At 46.1% G+C, this 23,803-nt stretch overlaps 1 protein-coding gene across 1 annotated transcript in view; it reads left to right on the forward strand.

The window, feature by feature from the left end:
• The window catches only part of TTBK2 (tau tubulin kinase 2), a 159,248-nt gene extending 135,906 nt beyond the window's left edge, over positions 1-23,342 (forward strand). Inside the window, exons 13-15 of the mRNA XM_054716313.1 lie at positions 5,021-5,609; positions 14,409-15,667; positions 22,631-23,342. Coding sequence (XP_054572288.1) covers positions 5,021-5,609; positions 14,409-15,667; positions 22,631-23,093 — 2,311 coding nt within the window. The 3' untranslated portion in view covers positions 23,094-23,342. The remainder of the gene's footprint in view (positions 1-5,020; positions 5,610-14,408; positions 15,668-22,630) is intronic.
• Positions 23,343-23,803: the final 461 nt, after the last annotated feature.

Consider the following 23,803-nt stretch of genomic DNA (forward strand, 5'->3'; position numbering starts at 1 on the left):
TTGTTGTGAATTGCCTCCTAATGTTGTTACAACTCCTATAACATAGCCTTTGGCTTTGGGAGCTGGACAGTGGGAGCTGGTAACTTCATAATACTAGATATTAGTTAATAATTTGTCAATAAATGAACATTTTGAAGTAACTTTGTTTGGAAGGTGATCTCTTATTGGAATGGAGAAGATGCAGTGTAGCATTGGAGAGGGCATTAAGCAGGAAGGAGGGGAAAAAGTCATTTATACACGAGGGACAGGCAAGTCAGTTCATTTTAATGAAGGCCTATGAGTAGTGCTGTAGGGAAAATAGACATGAATAAGTTTATCATTCTACCTAGAAAGAAGGAAAGACAGGACTTCAGAGAGCTCACAATCAACTTTGAGAGGAGGACAGGTGAAACTTAGAGAGCTATACATTGATAATGACTGCAGTTATGAGGCCCATTGTCCTCAAGTTTTGATAATAAAAGACAGAATGAAACTTGTAAAAGAATTTGGAATATATTTATGAATTAAGAAGGCTTCAATAATATTAAGACTCAAGTGACTTCAATAATAGTGACACTCTTCACGGTACATCCCTGGCGGCTATTATTGGCAGTGGAGTATAGTTAGAAGGACCGTGTATTTGACATGGTAGTAATTGTCCAGAGACAATTCAGCCACTCTGGCCTAGTCCAGTCTGGCTTCCATTTTAAAGAGTCCTTCATGGATGTATATTCTTCCTGTAATCAATCAACTCACAGCTACGTGATGTAAGCTTGTGTCTACATGTTGATATGATCAGAAGGATGGACTAGGATTGGGGCAGTATTTAAACATTTTGAGTTGTGGCTAAGATTGGGGATAAATATAAAGGTGGATAAAAGCTTAGTTTGATAAAGAATCAGTCTAACAAAAGAATAGAACTTATAAAAATATTTTAATTTTATTTACTTTTTAATTCATCTTTATTGTTGAGATTATTACATATGTCTGTCTTCCCCTCCACCCGGTTCCCACCCAACCCTATTGTCTGTGTCCATAGGTACTGCATACATGCATGTAAGAGCTTTGTCTAATCTCTTCCCATACCCCCCACATTCCTTTCCCTCTGAGAATCGTCAGTCTGTTCCATTTTCATCCCCCTGATTCTATTCCATTCACCAGTTTATTCTGTTCATCAGATTTTTTATTCATTTGATTTTTAGATTTAATTGTTGCTAGATATTTGTTGTCACTTTGTTGTTCTTATTTTTTATATTTACTTTTTTTCTTCTTCTTCCTCTTCTTAAAGAATACCTTTCAGCATTTCATATAATACTGGTTTGGCTGTGATGAACTCCTTTAGCTTTTTCTTATCTATGAAGCTGTTTATTTGACCTTCAATTCTAAATGATAGCTTTGCTGGGTAGAGTAATCTTGGTTGTAGGTTCTTGCTATTCATCACTTTGAATATTTCTTGCCACTCCCTTCTGGCCTGCATAGTTTTCTGTTGAGAAATCAGCTGACATTCATATGGGCACTCCCTTGTAGGTAACTAACTGTTTTTTCTCTTGCTACTTTTAAGATTCTCTCTTTGTCTTTTGCTCTTGGCATTTTAATTATGATGTGTCTGGTGTGGTCCTCTTTGGATTCCTCTTGTTTGGGGTTCTGTGCGCTTCCTGGACTTGTAAGTCTATTTCTTTCACCAAGTTGGGGAAGTTTTCAGTCATTATTTCTTCAAATAAGTTTTCAATATCTTGCTCTCTCTCTTCTTCTGGCACCCCCATAATTTGGGCATTGGTAAACTTGAAGTTGTCCCAGAGGCTCCTTACACCATCTTCATATTTTTGGATTCTTTTTTATTTTTGCCCTTCTGCTTGGGTATTTTTTGCTTTCTTGTATTTCAAATCAGTGATTTGATTCTCAGGATCCTCTAGTCTACTGTTGAACCCCTGTATATTATTCTTTATTTTAGTCAGTGTATGCTTAATTTCTGACTGGTCCTCTTCCATTTTTTTGGCATTCTCACTAAGATCCTTAATAGTCTCACTAAGTTCCTCGGAGGTTTCTAGAAGATTCTTGAGTAACCTTATAACTGTGGTTTTGAACTCTATACCCAGTAGTTTGCTTTCTTCCATTTCTTTCATTGTGACATGTTTCTTTGTCTCTGCATTTTGGCTGCTTCCCTGTGTTCGTTTCTATGTATTGGGTAGCTTCTAAGTCTCCTTGAGTTGATAGAGTGACCTTGTGTACTGGTAGTAGGTATCTTATAGGACCCAGTGGCTCAGCCTCCCCAGTTACCTGAGGTGGACACTCTTAGTGCACCCCTTAGTTGGCTGTGTGCACAGTTTTGTTGTAGTTGAGCCTTGATTGCTGTTGGTGTCACTGGGAAGAATTGACCTCCAGGCCAATTGGCTGTGGGGACCAGCTACGATTACAGTGGGAGAGCTGCTGTCCAGGAGACAACCTCATGGAGCAGGACTTGCTTCAGTGGGGCTTTGGTGCTCACTGGGTCTGCCCCTTGAGTGTGTCTCTTATGGATGTGAAGAGTTGTAATCTAGTATGGTCTCACACTGACCACTGGGTACACTAGCTCTTGGGTCTCCAGGGAGGTGCAAAGTCAGCCACTGCCTGGGGCCATCCAGCAGGAGGTACAGAGAGATCTGCAGATTCCTCCTCTTTGTATGGGGTTTGGAAGTGCCCAGATGAGGCCCAGCTGTGAAGTAAGGCAGGCTTGACCTCGTGCCGGGTCTTAGGCCTTTTATTGATAGGTTTGGGGCTCCCTGACCCAGCTGCAGCTTGTTTGACAGGTTTTTAGCCTGAGAAAGGACAGACCATTCATAATGCAAAAGCCACTGGGCACAGCTTGGGTGGGGCAGGGTCTCAGGGAATCACCAGGGCAGAGCAAACAGATTGGCTTCCAGTCAGCCCTGCACTGGGGAGGTCCCAGCATGGGGACAATGACCTCCGTCTGTAAGAAAGCTGCCCCCGAGTTCCTGCCCCAATGCCAGACAGTCCAGTTTCTCCCCATATGTGTTTGGACCCCAGAGCCTTGCTGGGCACTGGAGCTCAGAGGAAGTGAGAGCTTGTAAATTCAGTTCGCAGTGCCGGCCTTTTAAGAGGAGCAGCTGGGTCTCCAGAAGCCTATTTGTCACTCAGCTCCAATCCGAACTGGTTTTTACAGCCCGTAGTTCTTACTGCCCGTAGGGACTTCTTTCCCTAGCTCTGGGACCACTCGCTCCTCCGGGCAGCCTCTCAGAGGTGATCTCCCTCCTGATTAAAAAAGCAGCACACCTGGGTCCGGACCAGCCCATTCCAGGCCTCCCCACCTCCTACCATTCTCAGTGTGCTTTCTTCTTTACTTCTCTAATTGTAGTACTTCCATTCAGCCAGCTTTCCGGCAGTTCTGGATGAGAGTTGTTCTGTATTTTAGTTGTAATTTTGATGTTGTGGGAGGCAGTGAGTACAGGTGTTTACCTATGCTGCCATCTTGGTTCTCCTTAATATTTTTATTGATTTCAGAGAGGAAGGAAGAGGAAGAGAGAGATAGAAACATCAAGGATGAGAAAGAATCATTGATCGGCTGCCTTTTGCATGCCCCCTATTGGGGATTAATTCCACAACCCAGGCATGTGCCCTTGACCAGCCCCTTCAGTCCGCGGGCTGGCACTCTATCCAGTAGAGCCAAACTGGCTAGGCAGAATAGAACTTTTTAAAAAGAGTCCATGCTGAGGGAAAACAGAGTTGAGAATAGAAGTAATCCAAGAAAATGAACTCAAGCCCAGCTGGTGTGGCTCAGTGGTTGCATATTGGGCCCATGAACCAGGAGGTCACACTTCTATTCCTGGTCAGGGCACAAGCCCCAGCTGCAGGCTCCATCCCCAGTAGGGGGTGTGCTGGAGGCAGCTAATCGATGTTTCTCTCTTATTGATGTTTCTATCTCTCTCCCACTCCCTCTTTGTAAAATGAATAAAAATACATTAAAAAAATAAAATGAACTCAAGCCAGAACCTAGAATGAATAAGGAATTGAAGCACCTAATTATAAACTTAATGAAAAAATGTATTGCTTAAACTACTTCCCTACAGATGAGATCAGTTCTCAGAAGGCAGTGCAGCCAAACACCACCAGTCACACTGTGTTACCTGCCCCTCAGAGAGATTTGTATGTACAATGTCATCTGCCTCTTAATCCAACAAAACTGAAAATATACCCTGAAGCTTCCCCCATCCCACCATCATTATTGGAGTTCTGTGTGCGTAGTGGGCTAGGTGTGGGTGAGCAGGTACAATACCTGCTCTTCTTCAAAGCCTTGCCTTTGGAGGATATAATTGAATGAGTATATATTTGCATACATTGCTAGAGACAAACAAATGCAGAAAGTATTTTCCTTATGTATACTAGCTTCTTCCTTTTTCTAAAAATAGTTTATTGACATATGTAATACTTTCAACTTAAAGATTAAAAAAATAATAATAAAATAGTTTATCAGTTTGTTTGTTTTTAGAGAGAGGGGGGAAGGGAAAGGGAGAGAAAGAAACATCCATGTGACAGTGCAGCATCAATCAGCTGCCTCCTGCATGCCCCCTATCAGGGATGGAGCCCTCAACCTGGGCATGTGCCCTGACCAGGAGTGGAACAGGCAACCTCCTGGTACATGGGATGATGCCCAACCAACTGAGCCACACCTGCTAGGCCTCTTTATTTCTTTTTGCAGGGCTTCTGGTGAGGCAAAAGCCCCTTGGGTAAATTGTTCTCAGTCGCTCAGATAGAGGAGAGAGGAGAGAGCAGAGGGCAGTGTGATTGAATTGGCCAGGCAAAGATGAAGTGGATCATACAAGTCAACCAGTTAGGCTTCTCTGCAGCAGGAGAGACATCTCCCGTGGCTCCATCTTCCCAAACAAGATTATGAAAAGTGGAGAAGAGCATGATCAATCTGTGAAACTTTCCTTATGCTTTATCCATATTTTTTTAATCTCTGTGTGAATATTAGTTCTGTATAGAGCTTATAGGTTATGCAATAAGTATTACCCTTGGACAATTAACTTCTCTCTGTTTTCTTAAGCCTGGAGAAAATGCAGAAAGATTCCAGTACAGGAAAGGAACCTGTTCTTCCTGCCCTGCCTCATAAGCCTTATGTTCCTGCTGGGGCCCGTACTGACCACATCTGGAACTATGATGAAGAGTATCTTCCAGATGCTTCTAAGCCTGCCTCTGTCCATACCCCTGAGCAGGCGGATGGTGGTGGCAGCAATGGATTTATAGCTGTTAACTTGAGCTCTTGCAAGCAGGAGGTTGATTCCAAAGAATGGGTGATTGTGGACAAGGAGCAAGACCTTCGGGATTTTAGGACAAATGAGGCTTTAGGCCATAAAACAACAGGAAGCCCTTCTGACGAGGAGCCTGAAGTACTTCAAGTTCTAGAAGAATCACCTCAAGATGGACACCTCCGACTGGGTCCTTGGGAAGAAAATATTCATTTAAAGAAGGAAACCTCAGGTGTGATCTTAGCACTTTCTGGGGAATGCCGTGCCACTGCTGCTTCAGAGCAATATACAGATAGGCTAGAACTCCAGGCTGGAGCTGGTGGTCAGTTTATTGCAGCAACACCCACAAGTCCAATGGAGGCACAAGCGGAAGGACCCCTTACAGCGGTAAGAGATTTGTTCCTGTCATTTATCTGTTATCCATTCAAGGTGTTATTAAGAGAGGACTGTCCTGGCCAATGTAGTTCAGTTGATTGAGCATCATCCTGTGCACTGCAAGGTCACTGGTTCAATTCATGGTCAGAGCACATGACTGCGTTGCGGGATTGATCCCCTGTCAAGGTGCAGCTGGTTGATTTTTCTCTCTCACGTCGATTTCTCTGTCTTTTTCTTCCTTTCCCTTCCTCTATCTCTAAAAATCAGTAAAGAGCCGAAACCGGTTTGGCTCAGTGGATAGAGCGTCTGTCTGCGGACTCAAGGGTCCCGGGTTCGATTCTGGTCAGGGGCATGTACGTTGGTTGTGGGCACATCCCTGGTGGGGGGTGTGCAGGAGACAGCTGGTCGATGTTTCTCTCTCATCGATGTTTCTGGCTCTCTGTCCCTCTCCCTTCCTCTCTGTAAAAAATCAATAAAAAAATAAAAATAAAAATCAGTGTATATATATGAAAGGACTAACAGTTGATCAACTCAGGTTCTTCACCAGATGCCTAAGTATGCAAATGTGTATAAGGAATGATGCTTGGACTAGTTAGTCTTCCAGTATGAAATTTCTTAAAAAGTGAGGTTTCCTGTCAAGATACCAACTCAATACACAATATGTCATTATACCCTAACTTCAGAATAACATTTATACTTAGACTATAAGAACTATCTATGTGTGTATACATAATGATTTTTTAAAAATTGTAATTCTAGATATCCTATCTAATAATAGAGTAACATGTAAATTATCATCACTCCGCTACGCCCATGATTGGGCGGCGGGAGGCTGGGGGGCGGGACTCGGGGTGGCCTATCCGGCCATTGAGAGGCACGGATCCGCTGCCACTGAGGGGGGCTACCCTGCTGTTGAGGCCGCCCCCTGCGCCTCTCAACGGCCAGATCCGCGGCCGCTGAGGAGGCCTGCAGCGGACACCCAGCTGCGCCTCTCAACGGCAGGGTAGCCAGGTGTCCGCGGCAGCCCCCCTCAGCAGCGCCTCTCAACAGCAAGGTAGCCCCCCTCAGCGGCCGTGGACCATCAAAAGTGGGGGAGCTGGGTGCCTGTCTGCTCTGGCACCAGCGGACAGGCACCTAGCTCCACCGCGAAAAGCGAAAGCGTGTAGGGGACCCTACACGTGCATGATTCAATCATGCACTGGGCCTCTAGTTTTTAATATCTACATTAGAAACATGGTGAGGAAGCACCTGGCTGGTGTGAGGAAGCACCTGGCTGGTGTGACTCAGTGGTTGAGCATCAACCTATGAACCAGGAGGTCACTGTTCGATTCCTAGTCAGGGCACATGCCCAGGTAGGGGGAGTGCAGGAGGCAACCGATCAATGATTTTTTCTCATCATGGATTTTTCTACCTCTCTCCCCCTCTCACTTCCTCTCTGAAATCAATAAAAATATAAAAGAAAAGAAAAATATGGTGAGGAACCATTCATGGTTTGTACCAGCACTTTATTTTTATTTATTTAAATTAGTAGCTTAGGATATAGGTAGGAAAACAGAGAACTTCATGAAACCTTTAAATGAAAAAAAAGTTAATTCATTGTAGAGACAGGGTAGACATGGTTGAAGATCAGGGCTGAAATTGTATGGTACAGTTTGGAGAATAGTGAAGCAGATTGGTCAGACAACTTTGCCAAGTGTACCAGCACTTTATTTTTATTTATTTATTTATTTTTGTTAAAGAATTATAAATTTATTAGGTCATCTGGAAACCCAGATGGGCTGAGCCCCAAAATGGCGCCAGCCCATGGTTTGTACTTTATACTGTTGCTAAATCCAATTTTTTTTTCCTCTCTCTTTTGTAACCTCCACCTAGACATTTCTCATATTTTATATTCCTCTTAAGCAGTAGTTTTATAGCTTTGATGTCCATTGTTTAAAATGCAGAATCCCAAGCTCATTTTCAGAACTTCTGCTTCAGTAGGTCTGGGATAGAGTGGAATCTGCATTTTAACAAGCAGCTAAAGGTAATTGTGATAAGTCCTCTGCAAAGGAATGTTTTGAGGAAACTACTGTTTACTCTCATTTTGGGCATTCATATGGAGACTCCTGTCACACTGCAGTTTTCAGTAAGTAGTGCTGCCCCCACAGCTGTGTGAGTGGCAGGAGTTCCAGAAAAGCCAGAGATGGAGGCAGTAAGAAACTGTGTACACAAACCTTAGACAGAGGCAGGTACATCAGTCCTTACATGGGTGGGAATACCAGGTTTTCTTAAATTCCATCATCATCTAGTGGCCCTCTCCTCCAACTCACCAGAAATAGCATTGTTCCCCAGACTGAAATGTTTTTTATTAGAACACAATTCCTCATGCAAGTGTAAAGCAATGAGAAAAGATAATAGAATTTGATTTTGTGAATAGCTCTGTAGGAATTTACCTGCACTACAAAATGGGAAAATAAATGCCTACTTCTTATTTGTTTATTTGTTTATTTGTTTATCTTATAATCTTCACCTGGGGGGGGGGGGGGGGAGAGAGAGAGACAGAGACAGAGACCGAGAGACCGAGACCTCGATTGGTTGTCCTCAGAATGCACCCTGACTGGGACCGAACCCGCTACCCAGGTACGTGCCCTGACTGGACTCTAACCAGCAACCCTTTGGTGCACAGGATGACAATTAACTGAGCTACTTTGCCGGGCTACCTCCTTTTTTTTAATCAATTATTTGGTCTTTCCTTCTTCCCCAAGACTGCTTTGTAAAGTTATGTAGGTTGTTTACTGCATGCCTAGCCAAGGGAACAGTTGAGTCTGAAATCTAGCTCAAACTTTGCTAGCCAAACTGTGCATCTTTGTTTCCTCTTTGAAGACCATCCTTTTCCAAATTGTACAAAGGTACCCTATGGGCAAGAGTCAGGTCCTACCACTTACATCCCTTCCCTATATCCCTTTTTCACCTCACCTTTTCTCTTTCTATTCATTCCCTCTTTCCACCTTCCCAGATTCAGTTTCTTCTTTTCTTTGACTAGATGCTATGTTCTCACTGTTGTTCAAGTATTTTTCCAATAGCATTCTGGTGTGCTTCCCTTCAAAAGGCTTTCTAAAGCCTTGGCTTAATTTCTCCTAGTATTTTTTGCCCATTCCCATCAATATTGTCCTATCCACAAAGATTATTCTTATAGCTCTTACACTATATGCAACATTTTCTCTATCAAGTTGTTGAAAGACTTGTATTTATATATTTAATATGTTTTACCTTTTTCAAATATTTTTTTTTTAAATTTCTTTATTGATTAAGGTGTCACATATTTGTCCTCATCCCCCCATTCCCATCCCACCCCTCTCCCCACGCATGCCCCAATCCCCTGTTGAACTTAACCGTTGGATAGGCTTATATGCATGCATACAGGTCCTTTGGTTGAACTCTCCCCCTCCCCCTCCCTCCCCCTACCCTCTTCTATCCTCCCTCTGAGGCCCGATAGTCCGATCGATGCCTCCTTGCTTCTGGTTCTGTTCTTGTTCCTCAGTCTATGTTGTTCATCATTTCCTCTAGATGAACGAGATCATATGTCACTAGATATATACTAATAAGAACTGAATGTGAGACGAGCAATAATATTTATGCTGACAGGCAAATGAATCAATCTGTAGTGAGCTTCCCCCTGGACCAACAGTTCTTTTGAGACCCAATTTCGATGTCCAGTAGTTCCTTATGTGTACATGTCAGCACTGACCCCTCAGCTCTGGATGGTGGACAAATGGTGGTAACGGAGGTCCGACTCCCTCTGGTTTGGTCTCGGCCGAACCCAGGGGCACGGCGTCACCCGGACTAAGGGGCACGTGGCCTCACCCATACCCAAGGGGCGCGTGTTCTCACCCGGGCCTGGGACCCAGCCTCACCCGGATGGATCCAGGGGCGCACGGCCTCACCCGGACCCAGGATCTGGCTTCACCCGTACCCAGGGACGCTTGGCCTCTCCCAGACCCAGGGCCACTTGGGCTCACCCGGGCCTAGGTGCACGAGGCCTCACCCAGATCCAGGGACACATGGTCTCACCCGGACCCAGGGACGCTTAGCCTCTCCCAGACCCAGGGGCACGTGGCCTCACCCGGGCCTAGGTGCACGAGGCCTCATCCGGATCCAGGGACACATGGTCTCACCCGGACCCAGGGACGCTTGGCCTCTCCCAGACCCAGGGCCACTTGGGCTCACCCGGGCCTAGGTGCACGAGGCCTCATCCGGATCCAGGGACACATGGTCTCACCCGGACCCAGGGACGCTTGGCCTCTCCCAGACCCAGGGCCACTTGGGTTCACCCGGGCCTAGGAGCACGAGGCCTCACCCGGATCCTGGGACACATGGTCTCACCCGGACCCAGGGATGCTTGGCCTCTCCCAGACCCAGGGCCACTTGGGCTCACCCGGGCCTAGGTGCACGAGGCCTCACCCGGATCCAGGGACGCATGGTCTCACCCGGACCCAGGGATGCTTGGCCTCTCCCCGACCCAGGGCCACTTGGGCTCACCCGGGCCTAGGTGCACGAGGCCTCACCCAGATCCAGGGACACATGGTCTCACCCGGACCCAGGGACGCTTAGCCTCTCCCAGACCCAGGGGCACGTGGCCTCACCCGGGCCTAGGTGCACGAGGCCTCATCCGGATCCAGGGACACATGGTCTCACCCGGACCCAGGGACGCTTGGCCTCTCCCAGACCCAGGGCCACTTGGGTTCACCCGGGCCTAGGAGCACGAGGCCTCACCCGGATCCTGGGACACATGGTCTCACCCGGACCCAGGGATGCTTGGCCTCTCCCAGACCCAGGGCCACTTGGGCTCACCCGGGCCTAGGTGCACGAGGCCTCACCCGGATCCAGGGACGCATGGTCTCACCCGGACCCAGGGATGCTTGGCCTCTCCCCGACCCAGGGCCACTTGGGCTCACCCGGGCCTAGGTGCACGAGGCCTCACCCGGATCCAGGGACACACGGTCTCACCCAGACCCAGGAACGTTTGGCCACTCCCAGACCCAGGGCCACTTGGGCTCACCCGGGCCTAGGTGCACGCGGCCTCACCCGGATCCAGGGACACATGGTCTCGCCTGGACCCAGGGGTGTGTGGGCTCTCCCAGACCCAGGGGCGCTTGGCCTCGCCCGGGCACGGGATCCAGCGTCATCCGGATCCAGGGGCACTTGGCCTCACCCGGACCCGGAGTCCGGCCTCACCTGGACCCAGGGGCATGTGGCCTCACCTAGACCCAGGGACGTGAGGCCTCACTTATACCCAGAGGCGTGTGACCACACCCGAGCCCAGAGGCGCGCAACCCCGCCCGCACCCGGGTCTCAGCGGGGCCCCGTCTTCCCGAGCCCAATTCCTGCTGGTCAATCCCCCCTCAGCAATTCCCCTGGCCATCCTTCCAGAGCTCCAGTATGGCTGCTTCAGAACTCGTCGGGCGGCGGCTCGGCGAAGCTCCGGTGCACCCGGTGCATGGCGGTGGGCCAGTCTGGCGTCGCTGCGTCGGCCCTTGGGTCTGCATCGGTGGCTGGTCGCCGAGCATGCGCACCTGGCCGCTTCCGGGGCGTTGAGATTCTTGACGGACTCAGAGGTCAGCAAGCGCGGAGTCGCCCACCCCATGTCTCATAGGGGTTCGTCTGTCCGTGCTTGGCTGCCACTGGAGCCGTCCCCTCAGCCGGAGACCGCCGGGGGATCTGCGCCGAGCACGTTCCAGGCCGCTGTTGTATCGCCTGAGCCTTAGTTCTTTTGTGTCGCCTGAGCCGTAGTTCTTAAAGTGTGGTCTTTGGGTCACCAGCATCAGCATCATCCCACATACCCCTCTTTTATTCTAGTTGTAGAGCATCTACTCAGCCAGCCCTATGGTGGTCTTGGATGGTGTCTGCTCTGCTCTCTTGTCGTAGTCTCAAAGTTGTTGTGGTAGGCAACAATCAGGCTTCCGCCCTATGCCTCCATCTTGGTCCTCCTTTGTATAGTTAAGTCTTGATTGTTGTTGGTGTCACTGGGGGGGCTCTCTTTGTCTATAAAGGAAGAGTTGCTGTGTAGGAGACACGTTTATGGGCCGGGTCTTGGTGCAGCAAAGCTTTGGCGCTCACTGAATATTCCCGTTGAATGTGTCCCTTATGCACGTGGTTGAAATCTGGTGTCATCTCCCACAGACCACCAGATGCCCTCGTTTCTGGGTCTCCAATGGGGTGTAGATCAGCTACTGCCTTAGGCACTCAGCAAGGGTTACAGCAAAAACTGTAGTTTCTTCCTCCTGTCTGAGTGGCCCTGGAGCAGTCCGACTAGAACAGCAGATCATCTGGTCCGCTGCCAGAGGGTAGGCCACCCACATGCATAAGCCGTTGCTTGGGGCGCAGGTGTGCCTGCAAGATTTGCGGGGCAGGTCTTCAAAACGTGCGGGGCGGGTCCCAGGGCGGGGCGGGGTCTCAGGGCGCCCACAGGCCATGGTGCGGCGAGCCAAGATGGCTGTGAGTCTGGTCCTTCTGCCTTCCACGTATCTAAGTCCCCTCGTTCCGCACTCCAGCGCAGCAAACACTGATTGCTGGGCGCACCTCCGCAAGAGTCCCGCCTCTCCCCGCAGGCATCTGGGTCTCCCGGGGTTCGCCAGAAGATGGGTTTCAGGGTGATGGAGAGCCAATCTCCCCTAGGTTTGGAACAAAAGCCCCTCTCCCCCGCCACCAGCCTGACCCACGCACCTCCACACCTCATCCCCTCCGATTTCGCTGGGTGCGAGGCAACAGAACAGCCCCTAACCTCCGCCGCCATCTTTTTCATACTTCCCAATCTGTACCTCTTAATCCCTTCATTTCAGTCAACTCTACTGAAGTCTAGCGCCGCTGGGAGGTGCACGGAAAGGGCGCCCGGGCCTCCATCCAGTGTGCGGTGCACGCGTCCCGCGGAACCAGGCGCGCGAGGGTCACGCGGCTGGGACGGGCGCTGGGCGGCCGCCGAGCTCCAGGCACCGCCATCGCCGCGTTCCGGACGTCGCCGCCGCGGCGTCCCCCCAATTTATACTTCTTAATCCCTTGAAATCAGTCAACTCTACTGAAGTCTAGCGCCGCAGGGAGGTGCACGGGGAGGGCGCCCGGGCTTCCGTCCGGTGCGCGGTGCGCGCGTCCCGCGGAACCAGGCGCGCGAGGGTCGCGCGGCTGGGACGGGCGCTGGGCGGCCGCCGAGCTCCAGGCACCGCCATCGCCGCGTTCCGGACGTCGCCGCCGCGGCGTCCCCCCAATTTATACTTCTTAATCCCTTGAATTCAGTCAACTCTACTGAAGTCTAGCGCCGCCGGGAGGTGCACGGAGAGGGCGCCCGGGCCTCCGTCCGGTGCGCGGGGGCTGCGCGGCGGGGACGGGTGCTGGGAGGCCGCCGAGCTCCGGGCGCCGCCGCTGCGGCGGCGTCCCCAGCGTCCCGGGCCAGGTGGCCTGCGGGGGCGGCAGAGTTGCGAAAGTGCGTGAGTTTCCCAGGGTTTCGCCCGGAATGGGGTTCAGTGCAATTGGAGCCGGTGCTCAGTGCACTCCGGAGCCTTTATCTCCTTCCTGCCAGTGAACTCCGGCCAGGTCATCAGCCGCCCCCTCCTCTCCGGTTCCATCCTCCCCGCAGGCGCGTGTGCTCGTGTCTCCGCCCGTTTCTCCATACCTCAGGTTTTTACGGCTTCCCCGACTGTCCCCGTGGCCTTCTCCTTCCCCCCAGCTGTGGGTATTTCAGTCCGCCAGCTCTCCTGTGGTTCTGGACGATGTCCGTTCTGACCTCTAGTTGTATTTTTGAAATTGTTGTGCCCGGCTGCAGGTTAGGTGTTTAACCTATGCCGCCATCTTGGTTTCTTTTTTCAAATATTTTTAAATAAAAATATTTTTTTTTGCCCGATTGGCATGGGTCAGTGGTTGAACGTCGACCTATGAACCAGGAGGTCACGTTTCAATCCCAATCAGGGCACATGCCTGGGTTATTGGCTCAATCCCCAATGTGGGGCATGCAGGAGGCAGCCAATCAATGATTCTCTCTCATCATTGATGTTTCTTTCTCTCTCCCTCTCCCTTTCTCTCTGAAATCAATAAAAATATGATTAAAACAATTTTTTTTAGAGTTTTCTTTACTGAAAGTCTCTGTCAGCTGCATCACTTTTTTACTTACTTGTATGTCTAAGGTATTAAACTTACCATTTCCTTCATTTGGGGGGGTTTGGGATAATATATTTATCTTGATTATCTCCTTGAGGCTTAAATTCAGAGTTTACTCTTGCAAAGTTGGTGCTATCACTTCCTTAACTGACCATAGGCACATTAAATAGAGAGAGTCATTCCTGTCTTGAGTTCTGAAAGAGGAGAAAGAAAGGCTGTTAATAGAACCTGGTAAGAGTCCTATCTATGGGAGTGGGGCCATGTGACAGGAGCTATGGCCAAGAGTGGTAGAATGTCCACTTGCAGTCCCTTGGGGAGGGGGCAGAGAGAAATAATACCCAGCCCCTTATCTCCACAAATTCAGATTCTATGTTGGTGCTGGCCATTGGGCAAACCCAGAAATCAGAAGGCAAGGGAGCCTGGGATAGCACAGTCTGCAGAAGTCAGTCTTCCAGAACACAAAGCAGGCTAAAGAACCTCGAAGAAGACTGTGCTGTATAGTTCCTGAGCTTGGGTGTCAAGCATTTTTATTCAGAATTGTTCATTTTAAGTATGAATTAGGCAGACCTGGCCAACATACATGTTCCTCTTATAAATTAGAATTTGAGGTGTTAAATCTCAAATCCTGCATCTTCACTTATATTCTACATTATTGCATTTTAACTTTTTTTTCTTCTCTCTCTCCAGATTACAATTCCTCGACCTTCTGTGGCATCTACACAGTCGACTTCAGGAAGCTTTCACTGTGGTCAGCTGCCAGAGAAGAAGGACCTTCAGCCTATGGAGCCCACTGTGGAACTTTATTCTCCAAGGGAGAACTTCTCTGGTTTAGTTGTGACAGAGGGAGAACCTCCTAGTGGAGGAAGCAGAACAGACTTGGGGCTGCAGATAGAGCATATTGGTCCTGACATGTTACTCAATACTAGAGAGTGTGAAAAATCTCAAGACCTGGGACCAGAAGACCTTCCTGACCATAACAGACTGGCTGTGAGAGAATTTGAGAGTCTCCCTAGGGAAACTGAAGAGAAAAGCCTGCTGGGGTCAGATAATGAAGATGAAAAGTTAAGTAAAGGGCAGCATTATATTGAGATCTCCTCTCTCCCAGGAGACTTAGAAAGGGATCACTCAGCGACTACTGAGCCACTTGATATGACAAAGACACAGACTTTTAGTGTGATGCCAAATCAAGACAAAAATCATGAGATAATGAAGCTTCTGGCAGTTGGAACTTCAGAAATTTCTCCTGGAGGCATTGACCCACATGCTGAAGGACAGATAGGCCAGGTGGCAACAATGCAAAAAAGTAAGATATCTAAGGATGATGACATCAAGAGTGAAGACTTGCCCGGTCTTCAAGGAGACCTCTCTACTTTTTTGCACCAAGAGGGTAAGAAAGAGAAAATTGACCCTAGAAATAGAGAGCTATCTAATAGTGTTTCAGAGAGTGAACATTGTCCCTCATCCCGGAAGGATGTGGTTAGGTCATCCTTCGTAACTAGACACAGCCGAATCCCTGTTTTAGCACAAGAGATAGACTCAGCTTTCGAATCATCCTCTCCACTCTCTGCAAAAGAAAAGCTCCTCCAAAAGAAAGCTTATCAGCCAGACCTACTCAAACTTCTGGTGGAAAAAAGGCAACTCAAGTCTTTTCTTGGGGACCTCTCAAGTGCCTCTGATAAATTGCTGGAGGAGAGACTAGCTACTGTTCCTGCTCCCTTTTCTGAGGAGGAAGTCTTTACTCCCTTTTCAAGACTGGCGATAGACGCCCCCCTGAGCAGGTCAGCTGAAGATAGCTTTTTGTCACCTATCATCTCCCAGTCCAGAAAGAGCAAAATTCCAAGGCCAGTGTCATGGGTCAACACAGATCAAGTCAATAGCTCCACTTCACAGTTCTTGCCTCGGCCACCACCAGGAAAGCCACCCACGAGGCCCGGAGTAGAAGCCAGGTAATGCTGTATGCTCTCCCTATGTTAAGTGTATAGCACTGTTTCTGTGTCTGCTTGACTCTAATATATAATATGTCAGAGGTTTCATTTCTTTGTTGCCTGCTTCTGATTGTCTACTTTCTTCCTTGCCTTTCCCAAGCCTTATAGCACAGTGTAGTAGAAGGGGTCAGATTGATCCAGGTTCATTTTTGGCTCTCCCACTTTCTTGCTGTGTGAACCTCAATTTCCCTATCTATAAAATGAGTTGAACATTTGCCTCATGGTTTGGGGAGGATGAAATAAGGGAGTATATGTCTAAAGCTTCTTGCAGTGCTGATTAGCATGCAACAAAGGTTACTTCTCTTCCAGTCTGTTTTAACTAGATACTCAGTATTTTTGTAGCTTTGGTTAGTCAGAATCCTGTTATAACAGATGTCATTATAATGTCAAATTCTAGTGAAGAATAGTGTGTTCATCATTTCATGACTAGCTCCTGGTAGCACTACTGTTTATCTGATTATAATGAATTAAACAAACAAAAATCCTATTGGTGGTTTCCCTAGGTCTGATGCTAGATACAGCTATCCTATCTAATAATAGACAAATATGCAAATTGACAATAACTCCGACACACCCACAAGCCAGACCCACCATCCAATCAGAGCAAGTATGCAAATTAAGCCAAACCAAGATGGCTACAGCCACAGAGAGCAAGGTTTCCTAGGTAACAGAGGAAGCCAAGCTTTCCGCCTGCCCTTGCCAGGCCTAAGCCTCCACTCAAGCTACAAAGTTTCAATTATAGAAGATAAACAAATTCAAACAAATGGCGGCAGAATGGAGCTTGAGAGAGCAGGCCAGGGTTGCCGCCGGCAACAGGGGAAGCAAAGCTTTCCACACACCCTGGCCAGGCCCACCCGCTTAAGGCAACAAAGTTTCAATTATAACCCCAACACAAATGGCTGCCGGCCTCAGAGGGAGCCCCAGGCTTGGCTCCGCTCCAGGCTACAAAGTTTCAATTGTAGAAGGAAAATAAATTCCAGATACCAGGGCCTCTGCTTGGGTTGCCAGCAGGCGTGACCGGCCTGCAAACCACCACAGGCCCCTCGCTCAGGCCGCCCCACACCCCAAGGGAACCCCCACCTGATCCGGGACGCCCTTCAGGGCAAACCAGCTGGCCCCCACCCCTGTACTGGGCCTCTATCCTATCTAATAAAAGAGTAATATGCAGATTGATCATCACTCCAACACACAATATAGCTGCCCCCATGTGGTCAAAGATCCTGCCCCCATGTGGACACAAGTTGGCCACCACAAGATGGCCAGCAGGAGAGGGCAGTTGGGAGGCACCCGGCCTGCAAGGGAGGGCAGTTGAGAGGGACCAAGCCTGCAAGGGAGGGCAGTTGGAGGTGATCAACCCTGCAGGAGAGGGCAGTTAGGGGTGACCAGGCCGGCAGAGGAAGGTGGGGGCAAACAGGCTGGCAGCGAAGTGGTTAGGGGGTGATCAGGCTGGCAGGCAGAAGCTGTTAGGGGTAATCAGGAAGGCAGGCAGGCAAGTAGTTGGGAGCCAGCAGTCCTGGATTGTGAGAGGGATGTCCGACTGCCCGTTTAGGGATCCAACTGCCCACCGGGATCGGGCCTAAATGGGCAGTCGGACATCCCTCAAGGGGTCCCATATTGGAGAGGGTACAGGCTGGGCTGAGGGACAACCCCCCTCCGTGCACGAATTTCGTGCACTAGGCCTCTAGTACATAATAAAGTTGTTGCTTTAATATTTACTGCATGGTATACTTGTTTATTGAATTTCTCATGTATAGTTGACCATAGAGTCAATAGATTATATTTTGAAGAAGAGAAGGAAATATTGGGAGGTAATAAACCAGTTAAGAGTGCTTTCCTTGGAGCCATTACTCACTTTCACAGAGTAGAATAATGGTCTAAACTCTTGGAGAAGAAAGAAGAAAAGGATAGTCTTTTAACAAAAATAAAGTGAAAATCAAAATACTAGGTATACCTGTTAATAATGTGGATTTTTTTAAAATATATTTTATTGATTTTTTACAGAGAGGAAGAGAGAGGGATAGAGAGTTAGAAACATCGATGAAAGAGAAACATCGATCAGCTGCCTCTTGCACACCCCCTACTGGGGATGTGCCCGCAACCAAGGCACATGCCCTTGACCGGAATCGAACCTGGGACCCTTGAGTTCGCAGGCTGACGCTGTATCCACTGAGCCAAACCGGTTTCGGCAGTATTTTTTTTTTTCAATAGATGGAGTTACACATATGTTGATATATATGCGATTTGATATGTATGCTATTTTGTTGTATTGACAACAAGCTTCAAAACTTATGTCAAATTTTCTGAAGGTGATAACATCATAGATATTTTTACGCTTAAAAATGTCAAATTTCATGCCAAAAAAGGAGCATTTGCGGGAAGTTTTAATCCATTACTTTATTTTGAGAAAACTGCTGCTGAAAGTTATTGTATACTTCGGGAAGCTTATGGTGAACATGCTCTATCTCAAGATACCTGTGAACGCTGGTTTAAACGCTTTAAAAGTGATGATTTCGATGTGAAAGACAAAGAACGTCCAGGCCAACGGAAAACAAACTCAAAAACAACTTGCAGAAAGATTAAACATTGCTCAGCAAACAATTTCCGATCGTTTACAAGCAATGGGAAATTTTTAAAATATATATATATTTTTTTATTGATTTCAGAGAGGAAGTGAGAGGGATAGATAGAGAGAGAAACATCAATGATGAGAGAAAATCATTGACTGCCCGCAACTCCAGCATGTGCCCTTGGCCGTAATCGAACCCCAGACCCCTCAGTCCGCAGACCGATGCTCTATCCACTGAGCCAAACCAGCTAGGGCTGGGAAAGATTTTAAAGGAAGGAAAATGGGTGCCACATCAACTGAACGAAACACAAATGGAAAACCAAAAAGTCACCAGTAAAATGTTGCTTCAACGGCATGAAAGAAAGTTTTTTTGCATCGAATTGTGACTGGCACTGAAAAGTGGATTTATTTTGAGAATCCTAAATGCACAAAATCATGAGTTGACCCCAGTCAACCATCAACATCGACTGCAAGGCCAATTGCTTTGGAAAGAAGACAATGCTCTGTGTTTGGTGGGATCAGGAAGGTGTGGTGTATTATGAGCTTCTAAAACCAGGTGAAACCGTTAATACTGATCGCTACTGACAACAAATAATCAATTTGAACCACGCTTTGATCGTAAAACGACCAGAATGGGCCAGAAGACACGGCAAAGTAATTTTGCTTCATGATGACGCACCATCACCACTTCAAAACCAGTTAAAGACACGTTAAAAGATCTTGCCTGGGAAGTTTTAACCCACCTGCTGTATTCACCAGACCTTGCTCCTTCAGATTACCACTTGTTCCTATCGATGGCACACGCACTTTTTGAGCAGCACTTCAAAACGTACGAAGAAGTGGAAAATTGGATCTCTGAATGGTCTGCCTCAAAACAAGAAAAGTTCTATTGGGACGTATCCACAAATTACCTGAAAGATGGGGGAAATGTGTAGCTAGCGATGGACATTACTTTGAAGAAAGCACTTTTGATGTTTCTCGTGAAATTATCGTGTTTTCTTTTATTACAAAATCTGCATTTTTAACTGGTTAATAGTTAATCCGTATTATTAACCGGTTAACAGTTAATCCACATTTTTAACCAGTTAATAATTAATTTGTATTATTAACTGGTTAACAATTGATCCAATTTTTAATCGGTTAATAGTTAATCCATATTATTAACCAGTTAACAATTAATTTGCATTTTTAACTGGTTAAAAATGCGAATTTTGTAATCAAAGAAAACACGATAATTTCATGAGAAACATCAAAAGTGCTTTACTTAAAGTAATGTCCATCGCTAGCTACACATTTTCCCCATCTTTCAGGTAATTTGTGGATACCGTCCCAATAAAACTTTTCTTGTTTTGAGGCAAACCATTCAGAGACCCAATTTTCCACTTCTTTGTATGTATTGAAGTGCTGCTCAGAAAGTGCGTGTGCCATCGATCGGAACAAGTGGTAATCTGAAGGAGCAAGGTCTGGTGAATACGGCAGGTGGGTTAATACTTCCCAGGCAAGATCTTTTAACGTGTCTTTAACTGGTTTTGAAGTGGTGATGGTGCGTCATCATGAAGCAAAATTACTTTGCCGTGTCTTCTGGCCCATTCTGGTCGTTTTACGATCAAAGCGTGGTTCAAATTGATTATTTGTTGTCAGTAGCGATCAGTATTAACGGTTTCACCTGGTTTTAGAAGCTCATAATACACCACACCTTCCTGATCCCACCAAACACAGAGCATTGTCTTCTTTCCAAAGCAATTGGCCTTGCAGTCGATGTTGATGGTTGACTGGGGTCAACTCATGATTTTGTGCATTTGGGATTCTCAAAATAAATCCACTTTTCAGTGCCAGTCACAATTCAATGCAAAAAAGACTTTCTTTCATGCCGTTGAAGCAACATTTTACTGGTGACTTTTTGGTTTTCCATTTGTGTTTCGTTCAGTTGATGTGGCACCCATTTTTCTTCCTTTAAAATCTTTCCCATTGCTTGTAAATGATCAGAAATTGTTTGCTGAGCAACATTTAATCTTTCTGCAAGTTGTTTCTGAATTTGACACGCATCTTCATCCAATAATGCTTGTAATTGTTGATTGTTGGTCTTCAAACTTTTTCGGTTGGCCTGGACGTTCTTTGTCTTTCACATCGAAATCATCACTTTTAAAGCATTCACAGGTTTAAACCAGCGTTCACGAGTATCTTGAAATGGATGGAGCATATTCACCATAAGCTTCCCAAAGTATTCAGCAGCACTTTTCTTCAAAATAAAGTAATGGACTAAAACTTCCCGCAAATGCTCTATTTTTGGCATGAAATTCAACATTTTTAAGGGTAAAAATATCTATGATGTTAACACCTTCAGAAAATTTGACATATGAAGTTTTGAAGTTTGTTGTCAATACAACAAAATATCATACATATCAAATCGCATATATATCAACATATGTGCAACTCCATTTATTGAAAAAATCCGCATTATTAACCGATACACCTAGTACATTTACATGAAAACTAGCCTGTCCGAGATAATATAATAATAGGCCTCTTCCTGTTATAAGGATATCTGAAGCATATTAAAGTAAGATTCTATTTGTATCATTACACAGCAGAACTTGTTACCCTTACCTACAGAAAGTTTAGTTTTGACTTGCCCTAAGGTTTCAGGTTCAGGGTAACTAAACATTAGATTTAAAGTGCCAATGGGACAAGACTTCCATAGGAAGAATGGTGATGAGTAAACAGCAGTCATTTTATGAGATTTTAAAAAGGTGATTCTATGAACAATATTTACGTATCCCCTTTTTCTTCTGCTTGGCATCTATGCTTCATAGAGATGGCATATCTGTGGCTTGAGCTTCTTTGGACTGCAACAAACAAATCTTAATTATCATTCGTTATTTAGCATTTTACGGTGTCCCCTAAAAGTAGTACTTAGTAACTAAGTCAAGCCTATGGCATTGTGCCAGATATTAGAGTTGACTCATCTGGATACTCAGAGGGAACTCAACTTTCCCACGTAGGTCCTGGCACAGAGGAATTATTTTATTCCATTTCGGAATTTTTACTCTAAGATCCTTGAGAATAGACTTAACCCGAATGAGTTTCATGTCATTTTTCAGAATAAGTAGATGGTGGGGAAAGAGAAGGAAAGAAAATTCATAGAAAAAAAAATCAGTAATTTGTTGCTGACCGATGATGATGATGATGATGATGATGATGATGATGATGATGGCTATTTATGTACCTGCATTCTGTACGTACTAATACAACCTTGAAGTTCTTCTCCCACTTCCTTCTGTAAGGAGTGGCATGTCAGCAATTTGAGGTTTAAATTCTTAAACTGAGTGGATTTTAAGCTAAAACAGAAAAAAACATTTAGGGCAAAGAAGACATTGCTATTCATATGAATACTTTCTAGATTTGGAGTTCTGACTTGTCAGTTAAAGAGGGGCGGTCAGTTCCCAAATTCAGCTCTCCTGAATCTCAGGCTTCTATCAGGGCAGAGACTGAGACCCAGAGGAATCAGTGAGGACTCTTTTATTTTGAAAACTATTAAATGAAGCTGAAATAACCTTTTTCTATAGTTCCTGCTATTGGTGAGCACAGTTCATGTTGAAAACTTACATTGTGGGGTTAATATTTGCATACAGTAGGTCCTCGGGTTACGTCGGAGATTCATTCCTACGGCGCAACGTAACGCGATTTTCGCCGTAAGCCAGAACCCACCTACATAAGCACCTACGTCACTCACATGGAGCACATGCACAGCAGTAATGAAGTGAAACAGTAAAAAAAAATTTAAAAGAAAGATAATTCCTGACCTTTACTTGTGGTAAATAAATGATAAAAAACATAAAGCACATATGTACATACATCAAAATGATGGAACTTTTTTTTTTTAATAAATAAATGGGAGATGGCGATGTAACCACGAAACGACATTCAACGAGTCCGACGTAACCCGAGGACTGCCTGTGTATGTATGCAGAATTCCTGTCCTAGAAGCCTTAAACAAAATGTTAAGGCATTTTATGCTAGAGATGCTTCATTTAATCCTAAAGTCAGAAGAGCAAACATGCCGTAGGAGGAAGGGGACTAACAACATCCAAGTGCTTCTGAATGGCAGACCTCGAACTAAGTACTTCACTTGGGTTATTGCCCTTGGCTGCTCAGTAACGTGGTGAGATTGATAATATTCCCATTAAAAGCTAGGAGAGATGAAATAATTTGTCCAGGGTCATAGAACTAGTATGTAAAAGAGTAGCTGTATCCTGTGTTTCCTAAATTTTACTCACATCATACAAATTATGATTGGGACTTTATAGGCACACTTGAAATGAATTAAAATGAAAATAATTTTTCTCTGTTCTTTTAAGGCTCCGCAGATACAAAGTCCTAGGGAGTAGCAATTCTGACTCAGACCTTTTCTCCCGCCTGGCCCAAATTCTTCAAAATGGATCTCAGAAACCCCGGAGCACTACTCAGTGCAAGAGTCCAGGATCCCCTCACAACCCAAAAACACCACCCAAGAGTCCAGTTGTCCCTCGCAGGAGTCCCAGTTCCTCTCCTCGAAGTTCTTCTTTGCCTCGCACATCTAGTTCCTCACCATCTAGGGCTGGACGGCCCCACCATGACCAGAGGAGTTCTTCCCCGCATCTGGGGAGAAGCAAGTCACCTCCCAGCCACTCAGGATCTTCCTCCTCCAGGAGGTCCTGCCAACAGGAGCATTGCAAACCCAGCAAGAATGGCCTGAAAGGATCTGGCAGCCTCCACCACCACTCGGCCAGCACTAAAGCCCCCCCAGGGAAGAGTAAGTCAGCCAGTAAACTCAGCAGATAGGAGCCAGGCCGCATCTCCGTGAAAGGTGTGAGATCTTCCCCCAAACCTGATGCATGTGTATCCCTGTACTGTCTATTTTAAAAGTCTGTGTTGATTTTCTCTTGCAAAAGAAAGTAACATGATAAATTATTTATAAGGAGACATAAATATATGATAAGGAATTACCTAAGGCAGGCAGCAAGCAGATCAGGAATTAAAGCCTTTGCATAGGAACGGCAGTCTAGCAAATCCAAGAGGGAGAAACTGATTAAATGAACTTCCTTTTTTTTTTTTTTTTTTTTAGCTGCTTCTAAAACAAGAGTCAAAGTAGGAGATGGAATGAAATTTTAAAGGGTTTGGCCTTCTTATTCTTCACAGCTATCCTCAAACATTATATAGCAAAATTGAAACCTCCTGTTTTAATATTTTCATTCAAAACTTCTCAACTTTGGAGTTCAGAATTGCTCCAATATTAAAGCATGTAAGAAGTCTGTTGGTGGGAAGCCGATGCTGATACACATATTTTAGCCGTGTATCTATCTATATGGAGAGTTCACACCTTTACTTTGCCTCATTCCTAGTACCCTCCTTGGATTTCATATTTTTTTAAAGTTAGCATTTCTCACCTGATCCAATCTCTCTCATTTTACCAGTACATTTTAATATGCTTTTAGCAGCATATGCTAATATTTTTCTTTGTAGCACTATGGTCTCAGTATATTTTTATTGTG

Source organism: Eptesicus fuscus, chromosome 5, assembly GCF_027574615.1.
Source record: "Eptesicus fuscus isolate TK198812 chromosome 5, DD_ASM_mEF_20220401, whole genome shotgun sequence".
Taxonomy (NCBI): Eukaryota; Metazoa; Chordata; class Mammalia; order Chiroptera; family Vespertilionidae; genus Eptesicus; species Eptesicus fuscus.